The sequence below is a fragment of the Notothenia rossii genome (genome assembly GCF_949606895.1).
Source record: "Notothenia rossii genome assembly, chromosome: 8".
In the NCBI taxonomy this organism is placed as follows: domain Eukaryota; kingdom Metazoa; phylum Chordata; class Actinopteri; order Perciformes; family Nototheniidae; genus Notothenia; species Notothenia rossii.
Window position 1 is genome coordinate 79,855,180 of NC_136906.1, and position 22,968 is coordinate 79,878,147.

Below are 22,968 nucleotides of genomic sequence, written 5' to 3' on the forward strand. Positions count from 1 at the left end.
GCAGGAGAGGACTCTTTAAAGTAGAGACACTACATACTGATATGCACCTGAACATCAGCAGGAGAGGACTCTTTAAAGTAGAGACACTACATACTGATATGCACCTGAACATCAGCAGGAGAGGACTCTTTAAAGTAGAGACACTACATACTGATATACACCTGAACATCAGCAGGAGAGGACTCTTTAAAGTAGAGACACTACATACTGATATACACCTGAACATCAGCAGGAGAGGACTCTTTAAAGTAGAGACACTACATGCTGATATACACCTGAACATCAGCATGAGAGGACTCTTTAAAGTAGAGACACTACATGCTGATATACACCTGAACATCAGCAGGAGAGGACTCTTTAAAGTAGAGACACTACATACTGATATACACCTGAACATCAGCAGGAGAGGACTCTTTAAAGTAGAGACACTACATACTGATATACACCTGAACATCATCAGGAGAGGACTCTTTAAAGTAGAGACACTACATACTGATATACACCTGAACATCATCAGGAGAGGACTCTTTAAAGTAGAGACACTACATACTGATATACACCTGAACATCAGCAGGAGAGGACTCTTTAAAGTAAAGATACTACATACTGATATACACCTGAACATCAGCAGGAGAGGACTCTTTAAAGTAGAGACACTACATGCTGATATACACCTGAACATCAGCAGGAGAGGACTCTTTAAAGTAGAGACACTACATACTGATATACACCTGAACATCAGCAGGAGAGGACTCTTTAAAGTAGAGATACTACAGTGAGTAGATCAGTCAGTGTTGAACTCAGATTAAGGTCAAGTTCTTTGATTTTTCTTGGAGACAAAACCTCCTCCCTGTTCCTCGGAAGATTCTGCGTAGGAAATCCTGTAAAAGTTGTTCTGATTGTGCCAAACCAGTAGTAATTACATAACATCTGTCTCCATGTAACATGCAGATCGGCTCTTTCCCTTCAACCCATGCCAGAAACATAGAAGCCAAGTGTGTCTCGACATGTTTCCAGTGTGTGTTCGCTGCTTCAAAGCATCCCTGCAGGAACTCCCAGAGTCACCAAACCCCATAAAACCAGGGCCAAAAAACCCCAGTAAAACTGAACGATTTAGACACGGGTGTTTCTCTGGTTTTGGTGTGTAATTATGACTTTAGTTGAGTTGAGCCTGAGTGTTTGCTGGTGTTATTTTAACCCATTCATGAAGCACTTTGTGTGCGGTGAGTTTATGGAGCTTACTGGAAACGCTTTGGCAGTTACTCAGCGGAAAAAGGATCTTTCACTCTTGACACTTTGGTCCATTTGTCATCTAACGGAGCAATTCAATACGGCTGCTGTGTTTGAATATGGTCACGCTGCTAATGCTGGATCCTACATATTGCAGGATTTTACACTCCTCAGTGTCTACGCTTTAAATGTCAGGTTTCCAAACCCAGACTGAGAAAATTAAGAATATAATATCAAGAAATGTTTTCTCAGACTTGAAAAGCTCTTCCAGAGACAGGTGGATAGGTTCAAAAAGGACATGTTCTGCTCATTTTCAGGTTCATACTAGTATTTAGTGTCTCTACTTTAAAGAGTCCTCTCCTGCTGATGTTCAGGTGAATATCAGTATATGTAGTGTCTCTACTTTAAAGAGTCCTCTCCTGCTGATGTTCAGGTGTATATCAGTATATAGTGTCTCTACTTTAAAGAGTCCTCTCCTGCTGATGTTCAGGTGTATATCAGTATAGAGTGTCTCTACTTTAAAGAGTCCTCTCCTGCTGATGTTCAGGTGTATATCAGTATATGTAGTGTCTCTACTTTAAAGAGTCCTCTCCTGCTGATGTTCAGGTGTATATCAGTATATGTAGTGTCTCTACTTTAAAGAGTCCTCTCCTGCTGATGTTCAGGTGGATATCAGTATATGTAGTGTCTCTACTTTAAAGAGTCCTCTCCTGCTGATGTTCAGGTGTATATCAGTATTTAGTGTCTCTACTTTAAAGAGTCCTCTCCTGCTGATGTTCAGGTGTATATCAGTATTTAGTGTTTCTACTTTAAAGAGTCCTCTCCTGCTGATATTCAGGTGTATATCAGTATTTAGTGTCTCTACTTTAAAGAGTCCTCTCCTGCTGATGTTCAGGTGTATATCAGTGTGTAGTGTCTCTACTTTAAAGAGTCCTCTCCTGCTGATGTTCAGGTGTATATCAGTATGTAGTGTCCCTACTTTAAAGAGTCCTCTCCTGCTGATGTTCAGGTGTATATCAGTATTTAGTGTCTCTACTTTAAAGAGTCCTCTCCTGCTGATGTTCGGGTGTATACCAGTATGTAGTGTCTCTACTTTAAAGAGTCCTCTCCTGCTGATGTTCAGGTGTATATCAGTATGTAGTGTCCCTACTTTAAAGAGTCCTCTCCTGCTGATGTTCAGGTGTATATCAGTATGTAGTGTCCCTACTTTAAAGAGTCCTCTCCTGCTGATGTTCAGGTGTATATCAGTATTTAGTGTCTCTACTTTAAAGAGTCCTCTCCTGCTGATGTTCGGGTGTATATCAGTATGTAGTGTCTCTACTTTAAAGAGTCCTCTCCTGCTGATGTTCAGGTGTATATCAGTATGTAGTGTCTCTACTTTAAAGAGTCCTCTCCTGCTGATGTTCAGGTGTATATCAGTATGTAGTGTCTCTACTTCAAAGAGTCCTCTCCTGCTGATGTTCAGGTGTATATCAGTATGTAGTGTCTCTACTGTGACTTGTTTACATGCTTTAATGTTCAGAAACCTCTTTACATTTCCTCTGGAGGGGATGTTAGCCTTTGCAGACCATTGACATGCACACAAACCTATGAAAAACGCATTCCTTTAGCCCTTAACACGGAAAATCAGCTGTAAGACGATGGTGGACGCTTGAAAAAAGACAATTTCACAGTTACGTGAGTACATTATTTATTGATTACAGCTTCTTTGAGGTGTTTGCTCGATTAGAAAACGATGAAACGCAAAGAAAAGACAAACGTATAAACAAAGTAAAATATTATACAGCAAACGCACTGGAAGTCAGGACATGATTGTTATATATAAAAAACAAACAGCTGTGTATCTGTGCTCTCTCCTCTCATACTAAATAAAGCTGCAAACATCCAAATCGTCTTCCTCTTCAAATGTATATGATTTCCTTCTTCTGATCAGATCCAACATGAGGACAATGGTGCAGATGAAAGGGATCCGTGACCGTGAAGTGTTTCCAGGTCGTAACGTCACTATTCTATGATGAGTATTTGAATATTGTACCAGTCAGTTTTTAATCTCTAATGGTCCAGCATGAACTGTGTTCAATGTAACTCTTCCTGGTATCCAGAGACCATGCGTTCAGGGTCCTGTGTACAATGTGGGGACAGATGGCGCCCCCTGGTGGTCACTATGCACTCTGCACGGCACTCTGTGGATTTGAGGACTCTGAGAAAACAATGAAGACTCAATTAAACACTGAAGCTGAGCTGAAATGATCTCATCACAGTAGCCTTTGTATCTGTGTGTATGTGTGTGTGTGTGTGTGTGTGTGTGTGTGTGTGTGTGTGTGTGTGTGTGTGTGTGTGTGTGTGTGTGTGTGTGTGTGTGTGTGTGTGTGTGTGTGTGTGTGTGTGTGTGTGTGTGTGTGTGTGTGTGTGTGTGTGTGTGTGTGTGTGTGTGTGTGTGTGTGTGTGTTCATTTGAGTGGAACAGTGGATTTGTTGAAATGTATATTTTTCATATAACACCAGATGCATCTATTATATTAAACCAATATGTTTTTGTCATGATATCAACTGTAACATTTACTTTGAAATAAGGGGTGCAAACTAAATCAACTACCCAGTACGAACACTTGTATAGCCCTTCTTTAAATCACTAGGGTCTAAAAACTGTCAAATGTGCTAAAAGCTGAATCCAGAGTTATTAAACCTCTCCATTCATTTGACTGAGACGAGAATGGCCTTGAAGCTGCAGATTGGAGGCGGGGCTTAAGTAAAATGCATATGCTCTCTCTATTGGCCCAGATACGGGTACTTTTGCTGTCGAGAGGCAGGCCAATTTGACTTCATGTGCCACTGACAAACTCTCATAACGATGAACAAGGTCCCGCCTCCCACTCTGTATCCAGTTCTCTTTATACACCTATGGAGCCTAGTTACAAAAATAGCAGAGAGACAACATTAAAACCGTCCATACCGTTATCTTTAGATCTGACTATAATAGAAAACAGACTTTCAGAGTTTCAAGGAGTGAAATTCTGTTTAGTTTTTTCTCTCCCCCTCTGCACTGCCCACAAAGCCATCTAAGGATATTGTTTTTATTCTGACCAATTGTGTTCTTACAGGTTGTGAACAAACATGATGACGTGTGATGCTTATCTGCTCATCATCAGAGGGTAAGACCTCCAGAGCTCTGCTGCTGCTGTTACCCACATTCTCACAGAAACACTTCCCCATCAGTTCTCAGGAAATAACATTGAGCCACTTTCAAGAAACGACTGATTCTCAAGCCACTAGAACATTAGTAATTTCCCCCTCTATGACCAAATTGCACCATGGGCGTCCAGAGCTGGTGGGCGGGGAGTTTGAGTCACGTGAGCATCAATGTGCTCCGTCAACGTCACTTCTTTTTTGATGTAATGCTGTATTTTAGCACCATATTTGCACAAATGTTTCTGCAACTAAACTTCCTCAAAAGAAAAGTCGTCTTGTATTTTTAGGACATCATGATTGCCACAAAGGACATGCAGAAAAACATTGAATTAAAGATACTAAAACCTATTTTCTCCTTATCAGGATGTATCAGTGTGTCTGAAGGTTTCAGCAAAGTTAGTCAGAAGGCAAGTTGTACTAATGTTAATATTTTCTGTGCACTTTGTATTCACTCTGCTCCTTGTGGTCTCTTCAATTTCCCTTTGCATTGAGAATTACTTCTTAATTTGCTAATACTATCAAATACAAATACTACTAAAAGGACTCAAGTCACAAAGAGGAAGTGACATTTTATTAAAAACAGGAAGTACATCTTTCTCTCTTCTACAGAGTCATTAGTTCAGAGACGTCAGTTGAGGTCGTGAGAGACAGAGACAGAGACGCAGAGACACAATGGTTGAATTCAGACGGATTAATAGGACTTTAGTGGTGATACTGCTGCTTCAGTTTACAGGTAAGGATGACAAACACATACATGACCTAAAGGAACTTCACTGAAAGTATTTCAATAACTAAAACTGATTTGAGTGAAGGGCCAAGTTTGGTGTTTGTTTTGAACAAAGTGTAATGAGTGAATTCTTGGAGAAGGGACATTTGATCATGTTAGTTATATGTATTATCATCCTATCACATAACTATAAAGAAACTGTTTTCTATGTTTTATTTTCTCTTATCTTTAACAGCAGTCACTGGACAGACTTCCTCCCTCACCGTCAGAGCTGGACATAGTGTCACTTTGCCTTGTGAACATGTGATTAAACCTCAGGACAAATGTAACAGTACTGTATGGCTCTACAGTCGTTCAGGTGAAGCAGCAAAAGAGCTGATTTACCTTGGGCGGATAGGTACAAATGGGATTTCTAAAGCTAAATCAGACAGACTGAGCGTTACAGAAGAATGTTCTCTGGTTCTAAAAAACGTCACACCTGAGGATGCTGGTCGTTACACCTGCAGACAGTTTCCAAAATCAGGAGGAAAACAACAAGGTCCAGACTCTCCTGTTCTTCTGTCTGTTATTATCAGTGAGTATTTACTTCTTAATGTTTTCCTCTCAGACTGTCAATACTCAGAAACATTACAATAATGATGATTACAGTGATAAAGTTAATTATACTCTTGTTGTCTTTCTCTCACATTAACTCTATTTTCAGTGACTCAGGATAAACAAAATGATATGATCATCTTGTTCTGCGCTGTGTTGACATACACAGAGTGTATACACACAGTGGAGTGGGCGTACGAGGGTAATCAGAATGACGTGGAGATAAGACCAGTAGCCTGTGCATCCAGGGTGACATTTGCTTCTCATCTTGATCAAAAGTTTCTGAAGTGTAACGTGACAGATACTGAGACTGGAGAATCTCTGCTGTTTGATGCTGGACCCCAGTCCTCAGGTCAGAAAACGGGTACATTTAACTTTATTTGATCATTTAAGTTTAAAGATTACATTATTATCTCTCATTAATTCTCGTCATACTTAAATGTGTTTATCTTGTGTTGTGTTTTGTGATTTCATTGAATCCTCACCAAAAGGAAGCACACCAGCAGGGAGAAATATTCCCCAGGATAACGGTCCAAAAGGTAGTAACTCTACGGCTCTCTCTCTCACTCACTCACTCACTCACTCACTCACTCACTCACTCACTCACTCACTCACTCACTCACTCACTCACTCACTCCAACACACACACACACACACACACACACACACACACACACACACACACACACACACACACACACACACACACACACACACAAACACACACAAACACACACACTCTAATATGAATATATAAAGTACAGTATATCTCTAAGCAGTTGACCAATCACAACAGAGCCGGCCAGCTAACCAATCAGAGCAGACTGGGCTCTGGTTTCAGACAGAGGGTGAAAAGAGGTGCTGCAGCACAGGCAGTGTGAGAACAATAAAGAGCTTTCTGAATATTAACGTTTTATTCATTTAACTTTATTTGATCATTTTAAGTTTTAAGTTTCGTAATACATAAACTTACATTTGTTGTGTTAACCTTGTGTTGTGTTTTGTGATATAATTGCATCCTCACCAAAAGGAAGCACACCAAGAGGGAGAAATATTCCCCCGCCAGAAAAGGATAATGATCCCCCAGGACTAGATAGAGACTAACATCTCTCTCTGACTCCTTATGCAGCCTACATTATAAATGTCAGACCAAATAAATATTAAGGAAATGTGAATTCTTTGAGGCACAGGATTTGAAATGGTCTAGTAAGCTGCAGCCAAAATATTTAAAATGATTTTTCTCTGAGTTCCAGATTGGTCGAGGTTCATCATCGTGTCTGTCGGTTTAGCATCGCTCATAATAATTGTGGTGACGGTCACGATATGGACGAGAGCTAAAGGTGAGAACATTCACTGAAGTCATTTTATTAAATGAATATTAGATGAAGCCGGATTGAGACTTGAAACTGAAGTTTACTCTTTCTTGTCTTTTCAGGGAACAGAGCACAGACGGATGATAATGCTGTGAGTTTCTGAATAACATAGCCGTGGGAACATGTTTCAAATGGGGGGTGCTGTGGGGATGACACCAGGGCTGGTTCTCACCAATGTGCTGCCCTATAGACAAGATATTAGCTGGCAATGAAAAACCTCTACAAAAGAGCAATACACTACAAACAGAGAAACATATTGACATGGTGCACAGCTTATATAACAAGGCTTCAAATGTATTTAGTATTATAACATGTTTTAATTGGGGGCTGGACTTCACATCCTTTAGGGAAGATTTTTTTAACATTTTAAAGTAAAATGCTTCAATCTGGTGCACTTTGAGCGCCCAATTACTAGAGACTGATCTAGGGGGTACAACTCTAAATACCCATATGAAAAAGATCGGTTTGCATTTTATTAATCAAATAAGTATGTGAACATTTCCAATAACCTACCATAGCCAATAACAAATAAATGTAACTTATTTTATTTTTGTTGTTCATTCATTTCTTATTTTACCAGTTAACATTTATTTATTTATGCATATTTTTAAATCTCTCCAGTTTTAAATGATATTTTTGGTTTACTGTCCTATAGTATACATTGGAATGATTTCAAACCTGTTTTTATTTATCCTAATAATTATAAAGGAGTGCCTTGGAAATATTTTTTTACATGATTGTGATCAATACGTTTGAGACCCACTGAGATAACTTAGACTAAAGTGAAATATCTAAACCTCAGAGTCCTTTACCTCACTGAGCCTCTCAGTCTGACAGGACAGAACTCTCCCTCCACATTATTGTAGAAACAGCTTCTTATATCCGTTAGCGCAGCAGAAGCTAATAACAATCCCCGCCGGTACCAGTGCACCCCCTCTCTCTCTCTCTCTCACGCTGGCTGTGAGCGGGCGCCTGATAAGCCAACATCCCCCACTTTCATCACTACAGCGCCCATCATACAGGGCAAATGGAAAATGTAACCGGGGTGAAAAGGGTGTTATCTTTACTTAATTATGAATGTTGTTACATCAAGGCTGAAAACTCTTTTTTTTTGGTATTATATTAATATTATATCTTGTAGAAGTGCAGATCCCCTGTCCTCCACCAGGGGGTGCTGCAGCACCCTCAGCACCCCTACTTCCCACGGCCCTGCTGAATAATGAAACGCTTGTGTTATTAGTATTTCAGTCTTTACAATAACAATGAAACAGTACTAATGTATTATTTATTATGTTAGTGATTGCTGCAAAAGAGGTGATTCACTTCTTCCATTTGATACCAGCTTCTCAAGTGTGTTGTGTTTATGTGTACAGGTGCATAATGATGAAGATGAAGGTGTAGTGACCTATGAAAACGTTGGAGAACCTTCTGCTTCCATCAGACTCCACTGATCAACAAGTTCAACATCAAAACAAACTCATAAAGAAAAGTAAAGACACTAGTAACATCATATTAGGTCGTTTCCTATTTGTTGTAAAAAGTAAGTCTAAATTGGCTTCAACTTTAAAAACAAAACATTATGTTTTTTTCCAACTTTTCGTTGACTTTTCTTTCCCTGGGTTTAAATTAACTTTATGTCCTTTAAAAATAATTGATAGTTAAATAATCTACTAAAGAAAATTGCCAAAAACTTGTGACATAATCGAGAGTAGTTTCTTAAATGTTGAAAAACGTCAGTTTAAAGGTCCCATGTCATGCTTCTCCGGTTATCACCCGTCCCCTTGTGTGTTATGAAGGTTGTTCTGCATGTAAACGGTCTGCAGAGTCACAAACCCTCAAAGTACACCCTGTAGGGAGTAAAACTCTAACACAGAGAAGACCTGTCTATGCTGCCCCAGAACGCCTCGTTGGACATTTCTCTTTTTCCATTGTTTACTTCCTGGGTATAGTGACGTAACGGCTACACACACACACACACACACACACACACACGCACACACACGCACGCACGCACGCACGCACGCAACCTTATATTTTCTCAGCTGCGGCTCCGCGGATTTCATTACACCCCGGCTGTGTGTGTGTTCAGGCTGAGTTCCGCCGTGTCTTGCTGTCTCGCAGACCCCACGCAGCAACCAGGAAACGACACCAGTAATCCAGCTCACACTGGCCGCTCCTCGAGCCTCAAAGGGCGGAGCAGCGAGCCCCCCAACATCCCTCCAACACGGCACCCAGACCCCACGCAGCATTCTCATCTGTTTGTCATTACTGGTGTCATTTCCTGATTGCTAACAAACGCCTTTGTAAAACATAAACACTGATGTTCCGCTGTAACGGTGATGGACTCATCAGAACAGAGTGGGCGAGCTGACCAATCAGAGCACAGTGGGCTCACAGGGAGGGGGGGGGGGGGGGGGTGCAGGAGCTCAAACAAGCCGTGTAGGACAGAGAGTGAATACACATACTATACAGAGATGCTGGATGAGAAACCAATGTGAGTTTGGAACATTGAACAATGTGAATCTATTCTAGTAGACCTCAACAATGGAACTATGATCAGTAGAGATGGCCATGTCATGGGACCTTTAAGGCTCACATTCAAAACAATTAGTATAACAAGATTGTATTAATTTGTATTTCCAGTTTAAGCTTTATCCAAGTTTTTTTTCACTTCAGGGGACATTACATTGACTTACATGCATTTCCTGGAGACTTATTCTAACCTTAACCAACACATGCCTAACCCTAACCTTAACCCTAACCAAGTCTTCACCCTAAAATTAATGGTTCCCCTCTTGGGGACCTCCATTTTGTCCATAAGGGAGGCGAGTCCCCATACGTGACTGTGTAAACAGATATAGGTCCCCACAAGTATAGTAATGCTAGGATACACACACACACACACACACACACACACACACACACACACACACACACACACACACACACACACACACACAGTCTTCTGGTTTTCAATGAGCTTTCAGCTTCAATAGAGTCTCTTCATTATTACTGAGTATAGTTTAATCAAAAAGCCAAAAACGTGTAACATTATCCTGAAAGTTTTTCTTTGTTGTTGTAAAATGTAACTATACATAGTGTTCTACTTAGACATTTGAACAATTACATTATTGTTTTGTTAAATCTCTTTGTGCACAAAAACAATTATTGCTTTTCCTTTATTGCATTTGTTTAAACATGTTTGTTATTAGATCAATTTGTTTTTGTACATTTTATTGTTAGGATTTGAATGAGCTTTCAGCCTAAACTAATTCTATATTATAACTGAGAATGATATAATCTGTAAATAAAAGTTCCTAATACTCACTCATGCAGTGGGGAAGGTTATTTCTTTATTGCATTAGATATGATTTCTTAAATTCTCCAAACTGAATTATTCAGGATGCAGAATTTAACACAGCTCTTTGTTGATGTTACTGTTGTTACTGTCCAACACCAAACCGGACTTTAGTTATTTCTGTGTAACATCATCCAGAGAAGTTTCTTGTTTACATTTCCCACACATTCCCAGTTTGCTTCAAATCAGGTTAAAGATGGAGAATAATTCAATGGTACCAAAAGGATGCATGGACAAAGGATGTGGAGTTCCCCAAAGGTCGTTTCCTGAAACTCTTGTTTTCAAACTTTACATGTACTTTGTATTCAGACTCTTATTGCACTATTTCACCATTTACTTGAACTATTTTAATATTTCTATTTTTGTATTTACTTGCACAATTTTTTCTGTTTTTCTGTATTATTGTGTTGCACTGTTGGAGGAGCCTGTGACCTAATATTGTAATCGTCATGACTACACTGTAGCTATGTACGTATGACTAATAAAAGCCTTGAACCTTGAACATGCTCCCAAGAGCTCAGTTTGGTAATGTCTCTCACTTTCATTATTCAGGTGTCCTCAATTCTTCTTTTTTTTAGTAAACAAGTCATAAACATGGTAAGGTCATGAACTTTGACCTTTATTTAAAAACAGCAGTATGTGCTTAGTAACAAAATAAGCCTAAAGCCTTCTGTTCCTGATTTTATGTGGCGTCTTTGAGCGTTAGGAAAAAGTCTATAGAAATCCAATGTATTATTATTAAAGCCACTAGTGACAATTAAAACAAATGTTAGTTTGAAAGAATTAATAATATCTATTCCTTAAGTTTTAATACGACTACACTCTGACAAAAGAGACGTTCAGAGTTCAAAAGAGGATATGCTCACAAAGTCAACCACATAGAATATCCAATAGTGTGTTCTTGTCTACAACATACCACTACACCCAAGCTCACACAAGCTTTGTAAAATCTCCCACTATTATTATTCAGGTGTCCCAAATCCCTTTCTTTCAAAAGTCAACATGTCAGGAACATTGGTAATATTATGAACTGTGACCTCAATTAAATCATCCGCATGAGCATAGCAAACCCCCAGGAATTGTGACGGACGGTGAAACAAATGCTTGGTAGTGGCCAAAAGGTGGTACTACAACTTCTGTGTCAGTCCATGACGTCCTTGGGCCCAAAATACTTTTTCACATTGACTTACATTGGGAAAGAGACGTCTGTATATCAGCAGATCCTGTTAAAAAAAAAAAAAGTCAACTACCCAGTACGAACACTTTTATAGCCCTTCTTTAAATCACTAGGGTCTAAAAATGTTAAATGTGCTAAAAGCTGAATCCATTCATTTGACTGAGACGAGGTTGGCCTTGAAGCTGCAGATTGGAGGCGGGGCTTAAGTAAAACGCATGTGCGCACTCTCTATTGGCCCAGATACGGGTACTTTTGCTCTCGAGAGGCAGGCCAATTTGACTTCATGTGCCACTGACAAACTCTCATAACAATGAACAAGGTCCCGCCTCCAACTCTGTATACAGTTCTCTTTATACACCTATGGAGCATAGTTACAAAAATAGCAGAGAGACAACATTAAAACCGTCCATACCGTTATCTTTACATCTGACTATAATAGAAAACAGACGTTCAGAGTTTCAAGGAGTGAACTTCTGTTTAGTTTTTTCTCTCCCCCTCTGCACTGCCCACAAAGCCATCTAAGGATATTGTTATTATTCTGACCAATGATGTTCTTACAGGGTGTGAACAAACATGATGACGTGTGATGCTTATCTGCTCATCATCATTAATGTTCAAAAACCTCTTTACATTTCCTCTGGAGGGGATGTTAGCCTTTGCAGACCATTGACATGCACAGAAACCTATGAAAAACTCATTCCTTTAGCCCTTAACACGGAAAATCAGCTGTAAGACGATGGTGGACGCTTGAAAAAAGACAATTTCACAGCTACATGAGTACATTATTTATTGATTACAGCTTCTTTGAGGTGTTTGCTCGATTAGAAAACGATGAAACGCAAAGAAAAGACAAACGTATAAACTAGTGGTGGGCATAGATTAATTTTTTTAATCTAGATTAATCTCACTGTATTCTTGGAATTAATCTAGATTAATCTAGATTAAAATGGCTCATTTGAATTCTGCCGAAGGCATTCAGAATATGTGTGCTACCCAAATAATGACTAAAAGTAAGTCTTTGAGAACGGGTTTCTCAAGCCAGGTGGTGCATTAGACCAGGGGCTCATCTCCAGTTTCCAAAATGCATCACAAACTGCTTGAGAAAGCTGTTCTATGATAATTGGTGATGAAAATAAATCAATGACAATGAGATGTACTTGTGTTTATTAACTGTTTATTTTTAGTTGAACAGTAGGCCTATATAACAGGTTGTAATGAACTGTTTACAGTCAGTAGCTTTGTGTCAGTCAAAGCTCTATTTCTCCTTCTTCCACCAGTCACTCAGGCAGACCAGTTTGTTCACATTTTCTGGTGACAAACAAGCTCTCCTCTTCTGCACAATATGGCCTGCTAAAGAAAAAAGTCTCTCGCATGGGACAGTTGTGGCAGGAGTCCCCAAGTATTTACGGGCAATTTGGGCCATCTTACCATAGACAGCAGTGTGCTCTGACCACCACTTCAGTGGACACTGATCTAGACTGGCACTGGGCTCTACCTTGTACCTCTCCACTGTACTATCTTCTGGTGTCTCCTCATCTGATTCTGAGTCGGATCCCATCAGTAGCAGGGCTGTTTTCTTCTTGGGTGGCTCAGGGTTCTCCTCCCTGAGTGGCTGCAGAGCAGGTTCTTCTCCCTTCATCAACGCACTTAGCTTTGCCCACACTGGCTCCCTCTCTGCTCTGGGCAAGCACTTGAGGTCCTTAAATCGTGGATCTAGAGCAGTCGCCACCTTTGATGAATAAAAAATAATAATTATTGATTGATGAAAATGTCACTTTCCAAATCCAACCTCCATATTTCTTCATGACTTATTCATCTGGCTTTACAGTCTATTATGGTCATACAATGTAGTTATCTTCTGGTCACTCTGACATACCTTAAGCCATTCCAGGTTTATTTTCTCCCTCCGCTGGTTGAGGTCCTTGATGAAGGCAGCCTTGAATCGCACAATATAGGCAGGATCATCATCTGAGATGTTCATCGCGTGCTGTAGGTGGCACAGGGCAGGTAGAACCACAGAGCAGGATACATACTTATCTCCACCAAGGAGCTCAGTGATGTACCTACAGACAGACAGACAGACAGACAGACAGACAGACAGACAGACAGAAAAAAATTATTAGTGACAGATTAATTTAACTCAGATTACACATTTAAGGGCAGGTGTTTCTTACATACAAAGTGACATTTAAAAACTTGTATGCCAATTCATGAACACACTATCTTTTTAGACCATACCTGCATGGCTCCAGCAGTTTCTCTAGCTTTGCCAACTTCTCATAATCCGCATTTGTTGGGAGGGCCAGGTTGTGCTTCTGCAGCGACAGCGTTGTGTGCAGTGCGTCTCTGTTGCGCCTCACGCGCTTTATCATCTCAAGAGTGGAATTCCAACGTGTTGGAACATCTTGCACGAGTGACTCCTTAACTTGTCCAAGGGAGGATTGTTGGACATTTAGCTCGTCTGAGTTGGCCGGACTGTGTTTGAAATGTCCGACCACTTTACGGCACTTGGCCAGTGCACCATCAAAACCACCTTCCCGAAATGACACTACAATAGCTCTCTGTACAACATGCGCAACACAGGGCAAGTGCTCGAATGGAAGTATCCTCCCTGCTGCCACCATATTAGGAGCGCTATCTGTTCCAATAGTGCTTATTTTGTCAGTTATCCCCCACTGATTAGCGACGTCGAGGAACTGCCTTGCACACGCTTCTGCAAAGTGACGCTCCTCTGTTTTCATCACACCTAACGGACAGACAAAGTAAATTAGAATAATTTCACTACTAGTAGTAAACAACTAGCAATTATCAAGAAGCAAACATAACGTGGTGGTAATTAAAAGGCTACGAAATTAAATTATGTAATTTAAAATGACATAACGTAGCATACCTAAAGCGAAGGAGTGAAGTTCCCAGCTGGCATCGATGAGGTGTACTGTAACGCCGAGGTAGTTGTCGTTGTTAACGGACGTCCAATGGTCCCCAGTCAGTGCTACAGACCTCGTCTCTACCATCTTCTCAACTTTCGTAGCTTTCTCTTCTGCGTGCTGGTCATGTATTCTCCTCATGATAGTTCGCCTCGCAGGTAGTTTGTAAGATGGGTCACCTGTGGCCGCCTGGAGAAGAAGCTCGAGCCCGTCATCTTCAACCACGCTAATGGGCCTGCAGCTGGTGGCAATCCACTGAGCGAGGAGACTAGTTAGCTTGACTGATAGAGCTGTGCTGACGGGCTTGCCTCGGTTGCACTCAAACATAGTTGTTTGACGACGAGTCTTCCCCCGCGCTACATCAGTGCTCGGCCCGGCATCTTCCGCATTAGCTAAGGGATGCTTTGCGTTTAGGTGGTACTTGAGACTGGATGAACTCCTACAGTAAACTAATTCCGCATTGCACAAGGTGCAAACAACCTTATTTGTGTCGAGGTTTCCATCGGGAAGCTTCTTAAAAATAAATTTCCCCTGAAGCAAACCCGGCGGCTTCATACCTGCTGTATCCATGTTAGCATGTCACGTTTAATGTGGCTGATTTGACCGGGGTCAGATCCATAGACAGTAGAAGAAACACAGGTCAAAGACTCGATCTCGCCCCCTACAGTGCAATTTGGCTAGGTATACATCCGCGCTAAATTATCAAGGTGAAAGTCATCATCGCTTGCGTAGTATAGACCCAGCTCCCAACCCAACTTTGAGAATAAATTAACGGCGATATTTTTTTTTATCGCCGACAAGAGTCTCACGTTAACGCAGCACGTTAACGCCGATAACGGCCCACCACTAGTATAAACAAAGTAAAATATTATACAGCAAACGCACTGGAAGTCAGGACATGATTGTTATATATAAAAAACAAACAGCTGTGTATCTGTGCTCTCTCCTCACTCCTCTCATACTAAATAAAGCTGCAAACATCCAAATCGTCTTCCTCTTCAAATGTATATGATTTCCTTCTTCTGATCAGATCCAACATGAGGACAATGGTGCAGATGAAAGGGATCCGTGACCGTGAAGTGTTTCCAGGTCGTAACGTCACTATTCTATGATGAGTATTTGAATATTGTACCATCTCTAATGGTCCAGCGTGAACTGTGTTTCAATGCAACTCTTCCTGGTGTCCAGAGACCATGCGTTCAGGGTCCTGTGTACAATGTGGGGACAGATGGCGCCCCCTGGTGGTCACTATGCACTCTGCACGGCACTCTGTGGATTTGAGGACTCTGAGAAGACAATGAAGACTCAATTAAACACTGAAGCTGAGCTGAAATGATCTCATCACAGTAGTCTTTGTATCTGTGTGTGTGTGTGTGTGTGTGTGTGTGTGTGTGTGTGTGTGTGTGTGTGTGTGTGTGTGTGTGTGTGTATGTGTGTGTGTGTGTGTGTGTTTGTGTGTGTGTGTGTGTGTGTGTGTGTGTGTGTGTGTGTGTGTGTGTGTGTGTGTTCATTTGAGTGGAACAGTGGATTTGTTGTTATGTATATTTTTCATATAACACCAGATGCATCTATTATATTAAACCAATATGTTTTTGTCATGATATCAACTGTAACATTTACTTTTAAATAAGGGGTGCAAACTAAATCAACTACCCAGTAAGAACACTTCTATAGCCCTTCTTTAAATCACTAGGGTCTAAAAATTGTAAAATGTGCTAAAAGCTGAATCCAGAGTTATTAAACCTCTCCATTCATTTGACTGAGACGAGATTGGCCTTGAAGCTACAGATTGGAGGCGGGGCTTAAGTAAAACGCATATGCTCTCTCTATTGGCCCAGATACGGGTACTTTTGCTGTCGAGAGGCAGGCCAATTTGACTTCATGTGCCACTGACAAACTCTCATAACGATGAACAAGGTCCCGCCTCCCACTCTGTATCCAGTTCTCTTTATACACCTATGGAGCCTAGTTACAAAAATATCATAATTTAGATCTGACTATAATAGAAAACAGACGTTCAGAGTTTCAAGGAGTTAACTTCTGTTTAGTTTTTTCTCTCCCCCTCTGCACTGCCCACAAAGCCATCTAAGGATATTGTTATTATTCTGACCAATTGTGTTCTTACAGGGTGTGAACAAACATGATGACGTGTGATGCTTATCTGCTCATCATCAGAGGGTAACACCTCCAGAGCTCTGCTGCTGCTGTTACCCACATTCTCACAGAAACACTTCCCCATCAGTTCTCAGGAAATAACACTGAGCCACTTTCAAGAAACGACTGATTCTCAAGCCACTAGAACATTCGTAATTTCCCCCTCTATGACCAAATTGCACCATGGGCGTCCAGAGCTGGTGGGCGGGGAGTTTGAGTCACGTGAGCATCAATGTGCTCCGTCAACGTCACTTCTTTTTTGATGCAATGCTGTATTTTAGCACCATATTTGCACAAATGTTTCTGCAGCTAAACTTCCTCAAAAGAAAAGTCGTCTTGTATTTTTAGGACATCATGATTACAACGAATGACATGCAGAAAAACATTGAATTAAAGATACTAAAACCTATTTTCTCCTTATCAGGATGTATCAGTGTGTCTGAAGGTTTCAGCAAAGTTAGTCAGAAGGCAAGTTGTACTAATGTTAATATTTTCTGTGCACTTTGTATTCACTCTGCTCCTTGTGGTCTCTTTGCATTGAGAATTACTTCTTAATTTGCAAATACTATCAAATACAAATACTACTAAAAGGACTCAAGTCACAAAGAGGAAGTGACACTTTACTCAAAACAGGAAGTACATCTTTCTCTCTTCTACAGAGTCATTAGTTCAGAGACGTCAGTTGAGGACGTGAGAGACAGAGACAGAGACGCAGAGACACGATGGTTGAATTCAGACGGATTAATAGGACTTTAGTGGTGATACTGCTGCTTCAGTTTACAGGTAAGGATGACAAACACATACATGACCTAAAGGAACTTTACTGAAAGTATTTCAATAACTAAAACTGATTTGAGTAAAGGGCCAAGTTTGGTGTTTGTTTTGAACAAAGTGTAATGAGTGAATTCTTGGAGAAGGGACATTTGATAAAGTTAGTTATATGTGTTATCATCCTATCACATGACTATAAAGAAACTGTTTTCTATGTTTTCTTTTCTCTTATCTTTAACAGCAGTCACTGGACAGACTTCCTCCCTCACCGTCAGAGCTGGACATAGTGTCACTTTGCCTTGTGAACATGTGATAAAACCTCAGGATAAATGTAACAGTACTACCTGGCTCTACAGTCATTCAGGTGAAGCAGCAATAGAGCAGATTAATCTTGGGAAGATAAGTACAAATGGGATTTCCAAAGCTAAATCAGACAGACTGAGCGTTACAGAAGAATGTTCTCTGGTTCTAAAAAATATCACACCTGGGGATGCTGGTCGTTACACCTGCAGACAGTTCAGATCAGAAGGAAAACATCAAGGTCCAGACTCTCCTGTTCTTCTGTCTGTTATTATCAGTGAGTATTTACTTCTTAATGTTTTCCTCTCAGACTGTCAATACTCAGAAACATTACAATAATGATGATTACAGAGATAAAGTTAATTTAACTCTTGTTGTCTTTCTCTCACAGTATCTCTATTTGCAGTGCCTCAGGATAAACACAATGATATGATCACTTTGTTCTGCTCTGTGTTGACATACAAAGACTGTAAACACACAGTGGAGTGGGCGTACGAGGGTAAACAGAGTGACGTGTTGATAACACCAGCTGCCTGTGCATCCAGGGTGACATTTGCTTCTCATCTTGATCAAAACTTTCTGAAATGTAACGTGACAGTTACTGAGACTGGAGAAACTCTGCTGTGTGATGCTGGACCCCAGTTCTCAGGTCAGAAAACGGGTACATTTAACTTTATTTGATGATTTTAAGTTGTAAGTTTCGTAATACATAAACTTACATTTGTTGTGTTAACCTTATGTTGTGTTTTGTGATTTAATTGCATCCTCACCAAAAGGAAGCACACCAAGAGGGAGAAATATTCCCCCGCCAGAAAAGGATAATGATCCCCCAGGGCAAGGTAAAGACTAACATCTCTCTCTGACTCCTTATGCAGCCTACATTGTAAATGTCAGACCAAATACATATTAAGGAAATGTGAATTCTTTGAGGCACAGGATTTGAAATGGTCTAGTAAGCTGCAGCCGAAATATTTAAAATGATTTTTCTCTGAGTTCCAGATTGGTTGAGGTTCATCATCGTGTCTGTCGGTTTAGCATCGCTCATAATAATTGTGGTGACGGTCACGATATGGACGAGAGCTAAAGGTGAGAACATTCACTGAAGTCATTTTATTAAATGAGTATTAGATGAAGCCGGATTGAGACTTGAAACTGAAGTTTACTCTTTCTTGTCTTTTCAGGGAACAGAGCACAGACGGATGATAATGCTGTGAGTTTCTGAATAACATAGCCGTGGGAACATGTTTCAAATGGGGGGTGCTGTGGGGATGACACCAGGGCTGCTTCTGACCAATGTGCTGCCCTATAGACAAGATATTAGCTGGCAATGAAAAACCTCTACAAAAGACCACTACACTACAAAAAGAGAAACATATTGACATGGTGGACAGCTTATATAACAAGGCTTCACATTTATTTAGTATTATAACATGTTTTAATTGGGGGCTGGACTTCACATCCTTTCGGGGGGTCCGGGGGTGGTCCCCCCGGGAAGATTTTTTTAACATTTTAAAGTAAAATGCTTCAATCTGGTGGACTTTGAGCGCCCAATTAGAGACTGATCTAGAGGGTACAACTCTAAACACCCATATGAAAAAGATCGGTTTGCATTTTATTAATCAAATAAGTAGGTATGTGAACATTTCCAATAACCTACCATAGCCAATAACAAATAAATGTAACTTATTTTATTTTGTTGTTCATTCATATCTTATTTTACCAGTTAACATTTATTTATTTATGCATATTTTTAAATCTCTCCAACTTTAAACACTATTTTTGGTTTACTGTCCTATAGTATACATTGGAATGATTTCAAACCTGTTTTTATTTATCCTAATAAATATAAAGGAGTGCCTTGGAAATATTTTTTTACATGATTGTGATCAATACGTTTGAGACTCACTGAGATAATTTAGACTAAAGTGAAATATCTAAACACTCAGAGTCCTTTACCTCACTGAGCCTCTCAGTCTGACAGGACAGAGCTCTCCCTCCACATTATTGTAGAAACAGCTTCTTATATCCGTTAGCACAGCAGAAGCTAATAACAATCCCTGCCGGTACCGGTGCACCCCCTCTCTCTCTATCTCTCTCACTTTGGCTGTGAGCTGCGGGCACCTGCTAAGCCAACATCCCCCACTTTCATCACTACAGCGCCCATCGTACAGGGCAAATAGAAAATGTAACCGGGGTGAAAAGGGTGTTATCTTGACTTAATTATGAATGTTGTTACATCAAGGCTGAAAATTCTTTTTTTTGGTATTATATTAGTATTATATCTTGTGGAAGTGCAGATCCCCTGTCATCCAGCAGGGGGTGCTGCAGCACCCTCAGCACCCCTACTTCCCACGGCCCTGCTGAATAATCAACGCTTGTGTTATTAGTATTTCAGTCTTTACAATAACAATGAAACAGTACTAATGTATTATTTATTATGTTAGTGATTGCTGCAAAAGAGGTGATTCACTTCTTCCATTTGATACCAGCTTCTCAAGTGTGTTGTGTTTATGTGTACAGGTGCATAATGATGAAGATGAAGGTGTAGTGACCTATGAAAACGTTGGAGAACCTTCTGCTTCCATCAGACTCCACTGATCAACAAGTTCAACATCAAAACGAACTCCTAAAGAAAAGTAAAGAAACTAGTGACATCATTTTAGGTCGTTTCCTATTTGTTGTAAAAAGTAAGTCTAAATTGGCTTCAACTTTAAAAACAAAACATTATGTTTTTTTCAAACTTTTCGTTGACTTTTCTTTCTCTGGGTTTAAATTAACTTTATGTCCTTTAAAAATAATTGATAGTTAAATAATCTACTAAAGAAAATTGCCAAACACTTGTGACATAATCGAGAGTAGTTTCTTAAATGTTGAAAAACGTCAGTTTAAAGGTCCCATGTCATGCTTCTCTGGTTATCACCCGTCCCCTTGTGTGTTATGAAGGTTGTTCTGCATGTGAACGGTCTGCAGAGTCACAAACCCTCAAAGTACTCCCTGTAGGGAGTAAAACTCTAACACAGAGAAGACCTGTCTATGCTGCCCCAGAACGCCTCGTTGGAGATCTCTCTTTTTCCATTGTTTACTTCCTGAGTATAGTGACGTAACGGCTACACACACGCACGCACGCACGCACGCACGCACGCACGCACGCACGCACGCACGCACGCAACCTTATATTTTCTCAGCTGCGGCTCCGCGGATTTCATTACACCCAGGCTGTGTGTGTGTTCAGGCTGAGTTCCGCCGTGTCTTGCTGTCTCGTAGACCCCACGCAGCAACCAGGAAATGACACCAGTAATCCAGCTCACACTGGCCGCTCCTCGAGCCTCAAAGGGCAGAGCAGCGAGCCCCCCAACATCCCTCCAACACGGCACCCAGACCCCACGCAGCATTCTCATCTGTTTGTCCTTACTGGTGTCATTTCCTGATTGCTAACAAACGCCTTTGTAAAACATAAACACTGATGTTCCGCTGTAACGGTGATGGACTCATCAGAACAGAGTGGGCGAGCTGACCAATCAGAGGGAGGGGAGGGGGTGCAGGAGTTCCAACAAGCCGTGTAGGACAGAGAGTGAATACACATACTATACAGAGATGCTGTTTGAGAAACCAATGTGAGTTTGGAACATTGAACAATGTAGATCTATTCTAGTAGACCTCAACAATGGAACTATGATCAGTAGAAATGGCCATGACATGGGGCGTTTAAGGCTCACATTCAAAACAATTAGTATAACAAGATTGTATTAATTTGTATTTCCAGTTGAAGCTTTATCCAAGTTTTTTTTCACTTCAGGGGACATTACATTGACTTACATGCATTTCCTGGAGACTTATTCTAACCTTAACCAACACATGCCTAACCCTAACCTTAACCCTAACCAAGTCTTCACCCTAAAATTAATGGTTCCCCTCTTGGGGACCTCCATTTTGTCCATAAGGGAGGCGAGTCCCCATACGTGACTGTGTAAACAGATATAGGTCCCCACAAGTATAGTAATGCTAGGATACACACACACACACACACACACACACACTGTTGTCTGGGTTTCAATGAGCTTTCAGCTTCAATAGAGTCTGTTCATTATTACTGATTATAGTTTATTCAAAAAGCCAAAAACTTGTAACATTATCCTGAAAGTTTTTCTTTGTTGTTGTAAAATGTAACTATACATATTGTTCTACTTAGACATTTGAACGATTAAATTATTGTTTTGTTAAATCTCTTTGTGCACAAAAACAATTATTGCTTTTCATTTATTGCATTTGTTTAAACATGTTTGTTATTAGATCAATTTGTTTTTGTACATTTTATTGTTAGGATTTGAATGAGCTTTCAGCCTAAACTAATTCTATATTATAACTGAGAATGATATAATCTGTAAATAAAAGCTCCTAATACTCACTCATGCAGTGTGGAAGGTTATTTCTTTATTGCATTAGATATGATTTCTTAAATTCTCCAAACTGAATTATTCAGGATGCAGAATTTAACACAGCTCTTTGTTGATGTTACTGTTGTTACTGTCCAACACCAAACCGGACTTTAGTTATTTCTGTGTAACATCACCCAGAGAAGTTTCTTGTTTACATTTCCCACACATTCCCAGTTTGCTTCAAATCAGGTTAAAGATGGAGAATAATTCAATGGTACCAAAAGGATGCATGGACAAAGGATGTGGAGTTCCCCAAAGGTCGTTTCCTGAAACTCTTGTTTTCAAACTTTACATGTACTTTGTATTTAGACTCTTATTGCACTATTTCACCATTTACTTGCACTATTTTAATATTTCTATTTTTGTATTTATTTGCACAATTTTTTCAGTTTTTCTGTATTATTGTGTTGCACTGTTGGAGGAGCCTGTGACCTAATATTGTAATCGCCATGACTACACTGTAGCTATGGACGTATGACTAATAAAAGCCTTGAACCTTGAACATGCTCCCAAGAGCTCAGTTTGGTAATGTCTCTCACTTTCATTATTCAGGTGTCCTCAATTCTTCTTTTTTTTAGTAAACAAGTCATAAACATGGTAAGGTCATGAACTTTGACCTTCATTTAAAAACAGCAGTATGTGCTTAGTAACAAAATAAGCCTAAAGCCTTTGTACTGTTTCTGTTCCTGATTTTATGTAGCGTCTTTGAGCGTTAGGAAAAAGTCTATAGAAA

General features: G+C 40.2%; 2 protein-coding genes across 10 annotated transcripts; one reads left to right on the forward strand and one right to left on the reverse strand.

The window, feature by feature from the left end:
* Positions 1 to 5,039: 5,039 nt before the first annotated feature.
* On the forward strand, positions 5,040 to 22,737 carry LOC307015278 (uncharacterized protein). Of its 9 annotated transcripts, XM_079643795.1 has the most exons (8): positions 5,040 to 5,151; positions 5,381 to 6,103; positions 6,231 to 6,278; positions 18,576 to 18,638; positions 18,799 to 18,885; positions 18,981 to 19,009; positions 20,320 to 20,435; positions 22,410 to 22,737. In XM_079643795.1, the coding sequence occupies exons 2-7, from the start codon at positions 5,872 to 5,874 to the stop codon at positions 20,395 to 20,397; spliced, it is 537 nt and encodes a 178-aa protein (XP_079499921.1). In that variant the 5' UTR covers positions 5,040 to 5,151; positions 5,381 to 5,871; the 3' UTR covers positions 20,398 to 20,435; positions 22,410 to 22,737. The 9 variants fall into 9 exon arrangements, with proteins under 9 accessions (XP_079499921.1, XP_079499920.1, XP_079499923.1 ...); XM_079643794.1 differs by having other exon boundaries at positions 20,320 to 22,737; XM_079643797.1 differs by having other exon boundaries at positions 5,381 to 6,091; positions 20,320 to 22,737.
* LOC307015271 (E3 SUMO-protein ligase ZBED1-like) lies at positions 12,800 to 15,247 on the reverse strand. The gene is made up of 3 exons (XM_079643785.1): positions 13,886 to 15,247; positions 13,524 to 13,710; positions 12,800 to 13,376 (listed from the first exon to the last, which is right to left on the reverse strand). The coding sequence occupies exons 1-3, from the start codon at positions 14,386 to 14,388 to the stop codon at positions 12,903 to 12,905; spliced, it is 1,164 nt and encodes a 387-aa protein (XP_079499911.1). The 5' UTR covers positions 14,389 to 15,247; the 3' UTR covers positions 12,800 to 12,902.
* Positions 22,738 to 22,968: the final 231 nt, after the last annotated feature.

Excerpts from the sequence above, each read along its gene's own strand:
- LOC307015278 (XM_079643794.1), top strand. The coding sequence starts at position 5,872 with ATGATCATCTTGTTCTGCGCTGTGTTGACATACACAGAGTGTATACAC. Across the intron at positions 18,639-18,798 it reads TAATGATCCCCCAGGGCAAG|ATTGGTTGAGGTTCATCATC; the intron begins GTAAAGACTAAC and ends TCTGAGTTCCAG. Across the intron at positions 18,886-18,980 it reads GATATGGACGAGAGCTAAAG|GGAACAGAGCACAGACGGAT; the intron begins GTGAGAACATTC and ends TTGTCTTTTCAG.
- LOC307015271 (XM_079643785.1), bottom strand. The coding sequence starts at position 14,388 with ATGAAAACAGAGGAGCGTCACTTTGCAGAAGCGTGTGCAAGGCAGTTC. Across the intron at positions 13,711-13,885 it reads AAACTGCTGGAGCCATGCAG|GTACATCACTGAGCTCCTTG; the intron begins GTATGGTCTAAA and ends GTCTGTCTGTAG. Across the intron at positions 13,377-13,523 it reads TAAACCTGGAATGGCTTAAG|GTGGCGACTGCTCTAGATCC; the intron begins GTATGTCAGAGT and ends TATTCATCAAAG.